Source organism: Anarrhichthys ocellatus, unplaced genomic scaffold (assembly GCF_004355925.1).
Source record: "Anarrhichthys ocellatus isolate YVR2014 unplaced genomic scaffold, GSC_Weel_1.0 scaffold867, whole genome shotgun sequence".
Classification (NCBI taxonomy): Eukaryota; Metazoa; Chordata; class Actinopteri; order Perciformes; family Anarhichadidae; genus Anarrhichthys; species Anarrhichthys ocellatus.
In genome coordinates, this window is record NW_022280841.1 from 1 (window position 1) to 11,403 (window position 11,403).

General features: G+C 38.5%; 2 protein-coding genes across 5 annotated transcripts; both read right to left on the reverse strand.

The window, feature by feature from the left end:
* Positions 1 to 6: 6 nt before the first annotated feature.
* On the reverse strand, positions 7 to 3,345 carry marchf5l (membrane-associated ring finger (C3HC4) 5, like). Of its 4 annotated transcripts, none has more exons than XM_031838618.1 (7): positions 3,263 to 3,345; positions 2,056 to 2,133; positions 1,409 to 1,611; positions 1,148 to 1,278; positions 860 to 1,031; positions 399 to 565; positions 7 to 255 (listed from the first exon to the last, which is right to left on the reverse strand). In XM_031838618.1, the coding sequence occupies exons 2-7, from the start codon at positions 2,082 to 2,084 to the stop codon at positions 85 to 87; spliced, it is 873 nt and encodes a 290-aa protein (XP_031694478.1). In that variant the 5' UTR covers positions 2,085 to 2,133; positions 3,263 to 3,345; the 3' UTR covers positions 7 to 84. The 4 variants fall into 4 exon arrangements, with proteins under 4 accessions (XP_031694478.1, XP_031694479.1, XP_031694477.1 ...); XM_031838619.1 differs by having other exon boundaries at positions 3,210 to 3,338; XM_031838617.1 differs by lacking the exon at positions 3,263 to 3,345 and adding an exon at positions 3,014 to 3,194.
* Positions 3,346 to 4,912: 1,567 nt separating this feature from the next.
* Positions 4,913 to 10,740, reverse strand: actr1b (actin related protein 1B). Its single transcript, XM_031838615.1, has 11 exons — positions 10,545 to 10,740; positions 9,180 to 9,244; positions 8,884 to 8,959; positions 8,181 to 8,306; positions 7,972 to 8,096; positions 7,664 to 7,880; positions 7,495 to 7,587; positions 7,244 to 7,418; positions 7,101 to 7,162; positions 6,657 to 6,697; positions 4,913 to 6,260 (listed from the first exon to the last, which is right to left on the reverse strand). The coding sequence occupies exons 1-11, from the start codon at positions 10,590 to 10,592 to the stop codon at positions 6,158 to 6,160; spliced, it is 1,131 nt and encodes a 376-aa protein (XP_031694475.1). The 5' UTR covers positions 10,593 to 10,740; the 3' UTR covers positions 4,913 to 6,157.
* Between the last annotated feature and the right edge of the window lie 663 nt (positions 10,741 to 11,403).

An 11,403-nucleotide genomic window follows, 5' to 3' on the forward strand; every position in this document is an offset into this window, starting at 1 on the left:
ATCAAATCTCTGGAACTTCAACCTCCAGATGTTTTTGTACCATTATCTCTGCCCTTCAGCGGACCTCCTCTGGATCCACGTGAACTATTCATTTCCGCTGTCCTCCGTTTCCTCCGTGTCCTCGTCTCCAGCTTCGTTCTGTCCTCCGGTTGTCTCGTTGTTGTTCACAATGTGTCTGCTGGCCTGAATGAAGCTCTGCTGCTGTTTGAAATACACTTTGAGAACTCCTTTGATCAACACAAAGACTAAGCCGCCCTGTGAGGACAGAGGATGATGTCATAGTTATACAGAGGACAGAAGAACAGTGATGATGTCAAAGATATACAGAGGACAGAAAAACAGCGATGATGTCATAGATATGCATCTAGTCCAGATGTAAAATATTATATTATATTAACCAGCAGAGTGCGCTGAAGATTAGACGGCCTCCGTACAAACAGCAGTCGTCCCACCAGACTGGCGATGGAGGGAAAGATGAGAGCTCCACAAAGAGTCCTGGACACAGAGAGGTGGTCTCCTGGACCAGGACCCTCAGCAGGGAGTCTGGACAGGTAACGACTGGTACCTGATTTAAACCACATATATATATATATATATATAGGGTCTCAGGGTTAGACCATTATACCTGATGTAATCCACATACAGTTGTGTGAAAAAGTGTTTGCCCCCTTCCTGATTTCTTATTTTTTTGCATGTTTGTCACACTTAAATGTTTCAGATCATCAAACTAATTTAAATATTAGACAAAGATAACACAAGTAAACACAAAATGCAGTTTTTAAATGAAGGTTTTTATTATTAAGGGGGAAAAAAAATCCTATGTGTGTATATATGTATATATATGTGTGTGTGTTCATACCTGGTGGGAGCTTCCCTTTACACCAGTACCTCTGCAGCAGCCTCACCACATGATCCTCCCAGCGGACCATCTTTCCCAGTACCAGCAGCACTGGGATGGTGGGCAGCCCCATCAAGAGGAACAGAGGGTCAGCTCGCTCCATCACATAAAGACCCTTCTTATGTCCCACGACCTGTAGACAACATAAGGAGGAGGGGTTTAATATATATATATATATATATATATATATTATAAATGTAATATTTAATATATAATATATATATTATATATTAAATATATAGTGTGGACCTGCATGACGGTCACAGCTCCGTATGTGACAGCGGACCAGTAGATGGTCCCGACTACGACCCCCACAGCAGCAAAGGGGCTGATCCTGGACAGACCTCGGTCCACCTGCTGGAGGAAGTACACCAAAGGTCCTGAAGAGAGACAAGAACACATTCAACACAACTCAAATTCTGTGTCCTCCTCAACACATGACAATATTAAGAAAAGAGATAAGGTATTCAGTGCCACACTGAGGACAGCTGACGGCTCCTCTTTCCTTACCTATCTTAGGGAAGGAGATAAGGTATTCAGTGCCACACTGAGGACAGATGACGGCTCCTCCACCGTTTCCTTTCTGCTTCTCGTCTAGCCAGCGCTGCAGACATGACTGATGGATCCACTTGGTGGATCCTTTACATCGACAAGGACTCACCCAGTCTGACCTGAGGTCGTCTTTATCAGTAGAGAAACACACCCAGCAGTGCCTGGAGACACACACACAGAGAGATACACACACAGAGATACACACATATACACACACACACACACACACACACACACGCACAGAGAGAGAGAGAGATAGAGATGATACACACACACACAGATACACACATATATACACGCACGGTGATACACGCACACATATACACACACACAGATGCAAGCACACATATACACACATATACACACACACAGAGAGATACACATACAGAGAGAGAGAGAGATACACACAGATACACGTATATACACACACACACATATACACACACACACACACACAGATACACACATACACATGCAGAGACACACACACACACACACATGAAAACATCTGAACTATCAGCATTAAATAATTTAAAAGTATACACAAATGTGTTGTATAAAACATAGATTATCTGAACTAAAACATCATAAAAACGTGTTCTCACTTCTCAGGCTGCTCCTCAGTGGAGGTCATGATGATGATGATGATGAAGAGGATCTGCTGGAGGTTACCATGAACACACCTTTGAACATTCACAGAGATAAAACACACATAAGTACTACAGTACACATAAACTGTATAAGTACTACAGTACACAGACTGTATAAGAACTACAGTACACAAACTGTATAAGTACTACAGTACACAGACTGTATAACAGAAGTACTACAGTACACATAAACTGTATAAGTACTACAGTACACATAGACTGTATAACAGAAGTACTACATTACACATAAACTCTATAAGTACTACAGTACATATAGACTGTATAACAGAAGTACTACAGTACACAAACTGTATAAGTACTACAGTCCACAGACTGTATAACAGAAGTACTACAGTACACATAAACTGTATAAGTACTACAGTACATATAGACTGTATAACAGAAGTACTACAGTACACATAAACTGTATAAGTACTACAGTACACATAGACTGTATAACAGAAGTACTACAGTACACATGAACTGTATAAGTACTACAGTACACAGACTGTATAAGAACTACAGTACACATAGACTGTATAACATAAGTACTACAGTACACACAGACTGTATAAGAACTACAGTACACATAGACTGTACAACATAAGTACTACAGTACACACAGACTGTATAAGAACTACAGTACACAGACTGTATAACAGAAGTACTACAGTACACATAAACTGTATAAGTACTACAGTACACATGGACTGTATAAGAGAAGTACTACAGTACACATGGACTGTATATAAGAAGTACTACACAGTCGATGGTACTGAGCTGTGACTGTAATACTACTGTAAGATATATATATATATATATATTATATGTACGATGCACTGAAACCAAAAGTAAAAGTATTGTCACTAAAACTAAAAAGTTATCTTAATAACAATAATAACTCTAAACTTACAACTTTACTTTTCAAACGTCACGTGTCACTTAAAGTTGTTAATTTAACTTTAAGGTCGTTCGTCATCATTACATCACCGGTCCTTACCTCACAAAACACTCATGCTAATGCTAACAGCTAGTTCTCTTTAACTACTTTTATATGAAGCTAAAGTTAACTAATGTGCTAAGCTAGGTGAACAAGTATCGCCACTAACCTCTTAGATTGTTAGTTTAGATATACATATAAAAAGTATAAACTGTCTCCTACCGGAAATAGAAGAATAAATCAGAATAAGGAATGTTTCTACTCTTCAAGCTACACTCTGTTAGCTACAGCAGGCTAGCGAGGCTGTCAGCAGCTTTCTGATTGGTCGGTGTGACGTCACTTGCTGCATTCAGGACGTGTGGGAAATCAGAGTATCAAAATCTTTCGTTTTAATTTAAGAATACAGTGTGAGAAAATGTGGAAAATGTGTCATATATACTGTATCGATACCAAGATATCACATACATGTATTACTTAAATTATAACTGAATATTAATTATTATAAAAAGAGTATTTTCATCTACTTTTCACTGTGTATAGAGACAACAATGTTCTTCTTTTGTGTTTTTTTCTATTGTCTATGTATCTGTGAACATGTTGATTTATTGTTTTATATACTTATTTACAATTATATATCACTCTATACTATATTATACCTCATTATATTTCATATTGTGTTCTGTTATATTTATGTTATATTATTCCACTGTTTATACTTTATTACCTTTCATCTTATAGTACTTATACTATATCTCATATCCTATATAATAATAATAATAATAATACATTTACCATTTTATACGATGTTATGTTAATATGTTTAATCATATTAGAATCAAAATAAACACAAAGTACCAAAGTACTCATTATGCAGAATAATATTACATTATTGTTCTCATCAGTTTAATGTTGCACCTTATTTAATTTAATTTATATAAGTATATTTTATACATATTACTTTATATACTGCTTGGTATTTACCACATGAGGACCAATGAATACTTATTTATATTAAAACTGTATTAAACAAATAGAAACCTTCATGAATCTCACGTCTTTTTATTATTATTAATTCTGATATAAATAAATTAGCTTTAAACTTGGTGCTCGACCAAAGTCAAAATATTGAGTTTCTGTTATTTAGAGATGATCACAAATCACTAAAGTTTAACTACGTTATGTAATGAAAACGCTAAGAAGGGTTAGAAACATGAAAAGGTGTTGATGGGTTATAACCCTAATATTTATATTATTATATATTAATATATAATAATATATCATATGTTAGATATGAGTTATCATCAGCAGGTTTACAGTCTTTATTCAAACAGCCATCAAGATGAACTGAAGTCCTTCAGTCACAACAGATCAGAGAATTTTAGTTTAGTCAAATCTATCTATTGATCGATATATTCTGGATCTATATCGATCTATTGATCTACACATTCTAGGTCTATATTGATCTATATATTCTGGATCTATATCGATCTACTGATCTACACATTCTAGGTCTATATCGATCTATATATTCTAGATCAATATCGATCCATGTATTCTGGTCTATATCGATCTATATATTCTGGATCTATATCAATCTATTGATCTACACATTCTGGATCTATATATTCTGGGTCTATATCGATCTACACATTCTGGGTCTATATCGATCTACACATTCTGGGTCTATATCGATCTATTGATCTACACATTCTAGGTCTATATCGATCTATTGATCTATACCTTCTGGGTCTATATCGATCTATACATTCTGGGTCTATATCGATCTATTATATATAATATTATAAATATCATGGTGGTTAATGTGCAGAAAGATGTTTGAATAGCTGATGATTCAATGAGGAGACATCCGAGCAGCAGACATTAACTTATTTATTATATTGAATTTACCAAAAGTAAAAGCAAACACTTAAAGAATAAACAGTATTGTACATGTTTAGTCTGTTATCCAACAGTTGTTTATGAAAAGCTTTCCTCTTTACAAAAGGCTGAGGACACCTGACTACCTTTGTCTCATGTCCTTAAAGCAGAGGATGCACAGAAGTGAGGAGACGAGTAAGGAGTGTGGACACGATACCTTCACTGTCACTGAGATTCAGTAAATCATAGATCCAGACTCTACCAGTACACAGGGGGGGGGGGGGGGGCCTCTGTGTTTCTTCTTTAACTTTACATTAACTAACATGCATCTAAATAAAACCTCAAAAAGAAAAGAGGCTCATGAGATCATTTAAAAAACTAAACATTTAAAAGAAGAAAATCAAGCATTTCTTAATATAATTAACTTTAACTGACACCTTCTGCAGGTATCTTGTTGCTGCAGATAAACAGGGAGATTTACTTCTTAGTTTGATCTAAATTTAACATGTTTGAAATTATTTTTGTAAAATGTATTTTATGAATGTTGAGCTGCTGAGTCAAATATGACAATAAGAGAATAAGAGAAGAGCAGAATGAGAAACAGCAGATTCCTCCTGAAGTGAAACTTGGTGATAAATAAAAAACTTAAAGGATTTTTTTCCCTACTCTTCATTTTAATCCAAAAAGCTGACTGAACATTTTGTGAAGTCATGTTTCCGTAAAACATTTGATGAATGAACCTTTAGCTTTAAGGCCAAATCTATAACACAGTGGTTCTCTTTTTGTTTCACTAGTACTATATACATCTATAGTACTACATCTATAGTACTAGTACATCTATAGTACTTCAAACCTTGGTTCTAAATACACATCAAATAAAAAGTCTTCGGTCTGGAATGGAAATTTCAACAGTAGCAAAAAACAAAAAGACAACATTGAAGTTTATTGACATGATGTTTGAGGCCTTGCAGAGCTTAAATACTTCAAAGTGGACTAAAGACAGAAGAGGAAGTCCACAGTGTGCGAGACCTTCTGTAGTGAATGAGACACTTCAGCAGGAGGATCATCAGGAGGATCATCAGGAGGAAAGACTAGCACACATAAATGTGTGTTTCTCTGGGGGGGGGATTAGCAGTTGATAAAGGATGATCAGAAGATCCCAGAGATGACGAGTGTCTGAGAGTCGACAGTATGACGAGATCTGATGGAGATCTGAGGGCAGACCTGAGGCGCATCCTTCTAGAAGGTCTTCCTGTGGATCGCTCGTGCTCGGTCTTCTTCGTATTCTCGCTTTGACACCCACATCTTCTTAAAGGTGTCCAACGAGGCCAGAATAGAGCCGCTGTTGAGGACAGACGCTCAAATTATACACTTCTATCAAATGTCATGTTTCTCCAAAGAACATCGCTTCACTTTGAAAGGTCGGATGAACCTCATCACAAGGAGTCTCCTTCGGGACCCCAACCTCTGAGCGAGGTCATGGTTCTGATGGTCTCCTTCCTGCATCACTTCATAAACTGCTGACATCGGTATGAATTGTACCAACAGGTCATAAGATAAATCATAAAGACTATAAGAAAGGTTCTGATACATCCACACATTCTCTTTCAAGTTATTTTATGAAAATAAATAAAAACTGATCAAACCTTAAACTGTGTTGTGACTTGAATCTCAGAAAATGCTAATTTTTCTTGTAATATCTCAACAGTACGTCGTAAACGTCTGTGTGAATTCTTACCCGATCCACGTGGAGTAGAGCCTCTCTTGAGGAGCAGAAATCTGGTAGAACAACAAAACAACAGGTCACAAAAACAATTAAGTTAAGATGTGCTGACTTTTAACTGCATCCGCTGCACATTTGTAATATCGTCATTGGAACCATTATTATATACATATTTAACAATTAACATTTAGAAGTGAGAACAGACACTTTGAGAAGTTGTTGTTGTTTACAAGCTGAAAAGAGTCTGTCTCATCCAACTGTTACATGCATCAACATGACATCAGTAACAAAAGTAAATGTGTTAAAAGTCAGTAACGAATTATTTAAATAATATTTAATGAACTGTAAATAAATAGAGGCATTAACATCCACTCAGAAGGGAACTTCAGAGAGAGAGAGAGAGAGAGAGAGAGAGAGAGAGAGAGAGAGAGAGAACAGAAGACCTGGACCTGGACCCACCTTAATCTTCACGTCTTTGGGAGCCAGCTTCTTGACTTCAGTTAGTAGTCGTTCTCCAAAGCCTAAAAGAAACGGACTTGTTTAGTAGCTGCAGCTGGTGTGTGTTAGTGAGTGTGTGTGTGTGTGTGTAGACGTCTCCTCACCTTTGATTAAGGTGGACCCCCCACACAACACGATGGTGTTGAACAGAGTGCGGCGGAGGTCCATGTCAGACTTCTGGATGGCGTAGGCCAGAACCTCATGGATCCCTAAGCTCTCGTCTCCGATTAGGTCGGGTCTGAACAGAAGTTCTGGAGCTCGGAATCGGGCCGGACCGATCTGAGAAGGTGGTCGTGGTTCTAAGTTAGTGATGGTTTGATGAGGACGGGGTCTACATGCAAATATAGAAACTCACTTTTAAAGTGCTTCCATCAGGCAGGACGTACTGAGCCTTCTCCGTTTCTAGAGTCTCGTCCTTTTGTGGGTTGAGAGACAGATAACAAGCTCTCTGAGGAGAAGGAAACATATTGATTATACAGAAATCAAAGAATCATATTTCACATCATAACTCAGACGTTCTTCACCTCTTTGACGGTGCGAACCACCTCGAACTCTGCCGACGTGTTGAAGTTGTATCCTTCTTTACGCAGCAGTAGACGGAGATACCGAGACACGTCTCTGCCGGCGATGTCCACACGCATGATGGAGTGAGGGATCGCAAAGCCCTCGTAGATCGGAACCACGTGAGTCACTCCGTCCCCAGAATCCAACACCACACCGGTGGTACGACCTGTGGCGTACCTGCAGGAAACACACACTACACACTGAGTATGCCTGTAACTATTATCATCATCTTCATCATCTAACAACACAGAGAGGAAGAGGAACTCACAAACTGAGGACGGCCTGCATGGAGATGAAGAGAGCAGGAACATTGAAGGTCTCAAAGAAAACCTCTGCAGCCTTCTCCCGGTTGTTGCTGGGGTTGAGAGGAGCTTCAGTCAGCAGCACAGGATGCTGGGAAAGATGTTAGAGAATCATTGAGATCTGTAGAACTCGTCACCTTAATATTAAGTAGCAGAAAGGGGGGCGGGGCCTCACCTCCTCAGAGAAAGTCTGCAGCTGCTCTTTGGAATAAACATACTGCCAGATCCTCTCCATGTCGTTCCAGTCCTTCACGATGCCGTGTTCCATCGGATACCGGACCGACAGCAAGCCCCGGTGCTCCTGAAGGTGAGAGAGACGACGTTAGTTAGTTCAAGTCAACACAATCGACATCAGCGAGGTCCAAACAACACAACAGACATCTATCATGAAGCTGAGCTCCCTTTAAAGCTTTGTTTCTACTCGCTGGGCCTCATAGCGTAAAGTCTCTACAGATGGATCTCGAGCTCCGATGATGAACGGAGACGTTTATGATCTAATTGTTGTTCTTTGTAAAATCACATGACATGTTAACAGTGTTTTTATCAGTGAACTATTTGTCACGTATTCGCAGCGCGCCAAGTTACAGAATTCAGAGGTTCACGACCGAACATCTGGATCGCCTCTCTAAGTATAAAGTATGCTTTAGTAAAGCTACAGCAGTACTTCTATACAACTTCATTTAGGAACATGCGAGTACAACATAAAGTAAAACTATAACGAGTAACATGAACATATCAAAGTACGTCTGAATAAAGTGCACATTGTTCAGTCCTCTGGGAACTTGTCCTGAAGGCATTATTTCTCCTGAGTGATTCTGGAGTTCTTTAGATAATATTCCTCCAGATCCTCAGACTGATGATGATGATGATGATGATACCTCTGCTTTGGGCCCGATGAAGAGATCTCCCTCCAGAGCTCCTGCCATCACACGAACATGCTTTGGACGTCCAACACTAGAATATGAGACAACAGTCGCTCTCAACGTTGAGTCTAGTGACAGAAACACATCTGTAGCGACGGCTCCTTTAAATGACAGTATCGTCATCTTCTCTGTTTAAATATTTAATTTAAACTTCAGAATTTAGACTGTTGGTCAAACTAAATAAACAATCTCAATATGTTAACTGAGACATTAAGATGCGTTGATAACGTTATCTGAGGTCAAACACTTACTAGTTAGGGAAGCAGTATTTAGGGATCTGGTCTCCTGCAAAACCAGCTTTGATGACCCCTGACCCCTGAAGAAGAGATGACATCACAGAGTTATGGTTGAAGAGGAACTTTGTTTTAATCATAAGTATCATAAAGTCATGAGACTCAGCCTGAAGTCACCAGCAGACCTCATGACTAGCGAGGAGACACTAAAGAAATAAACTAAATCATCAGTTGTGTTTCCTCTCATGATTCCATCCATAACATTTAGACATCATTAAGGCTGTCGACTCTCACTCATACCATTCTGTTCATTAATCAATTCGTTGATTTAATCGATCTGTAAAACTGAGTTGCTCCACAATGAATTATGTAAAAGCACCAATTTAAATCTTGTGTTCATTAGTTTCTTGTTAAAGTCTGTCAGCATGAAGCCAGCATAAATAAAGATCTCCTAAGATGTGAGGAGAGGAGCTCTAACCAACAGACAGACCTGTCCGGTGAAAACCACGTATCTCCACATGTGCTTGAAGGTTTAAGTGTTGAGAAAATCATCCATCAGCTAAATAAAGTCTTTAAAAAGCCTCTTTGATCAGCAGGAAGAAGCATCGTCACAAAGCTGAGAACAGTTTGTTCTTTGTAGAGATATGAGATTCTCACAGGACAGAGAAGCTACAAACATCTAATTCATTTAAAACATCTAGAGCAGTAAAATGTAACACAATACACAGAAATATTAACCCAGAAACACCAGATATGACGGTAACACATGGACATGTGAACCCACAATCAATACATTTAACTTAGCTCAGAATACTGAGTAACGTTTTTAATCACTCTCACTTTAGAAGTACTTTCACACACTGTGATATTAGTACTTTTACTAGAGTAAAGGATCCCAATACAACGCTTCATCCAACACTGGTAACAAAAGATCATTGTGCGATGCTAACATCCTACCGGTTGTACGATGCTAACATCCTACCGGTTGTACGATGCTAACATCCTACCGGTTGTGTGCAAACGGAAGACACTCACATCATCACTGACAGCGCACCCTGCTAAGCTAGCTATTTAGCAATACAAAGATGTGTAATGATCCAGCTACAGGACCACGGACAGCTAACATTTATGATCTTAGCAAGCCGCTGAAGCTAGCTGCAGCTTTAGCTAGCGCTTCCTCTGGGGTTGGATAAATCACGCGGAGCTACAATAACTGTAGCTAACTTTAGCATCATGCTAACAACGCTTCACTATCGTAGATCACCGTCAGTGATCGTCAGTAATCGTTACTCATGTGATGATCACCATCTCTCACACAATAACATGAGCCCAGCTAACAGCGGCCTCGGTTAGGGTGTGGATAGGTGACGTCATCATACTTACATTATCGATCACAACGGGCTGATTAGCTAGAATGTCATAAGACTCCATGACGGATATTAACGTTTCTATCGATCCGTGTTTCTAGTTTTAATCATGTAAGAAGACCTGCTGTCAGTCTGGACTATGTGCTGCTGCTGCTGCTGCTGCTGAGGGTAGAACCTCTTTCTTCTTCTACTCCTTTTTCTCCTCCTCTTTCTTCTTCTTCTTCTTCTACTCCTTTTTCTCCTCCTCTTTCTTCTTCTTCTAGTGTTACAGCGGTTGACATTGTTTTAGTGGCGCATTACCGCCCCCTTCTGGTCCGGAGTGTAGATCAGAGGACACATGACAATATACAGTATTTATTAGTGCTGGGCAACGATTCAAATTTGCCCAAATTTAATCGCGATTAATCGCATGATTTTTCTGTGATTAATCGCCATTAATCGCATTGTTATGCGCAAAGTTCAATAATGAATTCAAAAGTAGTGTTTTGCGCACTTTTATTTTAAAAGTAATGCTATATGAACAAAAGAGCAATAACATTTGGTTTGCAAACACTTAAAAAAAACAAGGTTCTTGTTAACAGCAGTATTCCCTTTACACAGCAGCAGTTATAACACAGTTATAATGATTCTGATAATAGATATTCAGCCGGTGTTCACAACTTTATCTTCATGTGTGTAAGAGATGCTATTTGAAATATTCTTCTAGAAAACTGCAAACCTGTCTACGTCATGTTTTTTTCCTTTTTTTTACGTTTGTTAAATTGTCAGTAGTGATAACTAAATGATGCTTATTATACATATTACAAACAAAACAACTTTTAAAAACTCTAAAAAAATAATTTAAATGAATCATTTCTTTTTTGCAGCTCTGTACA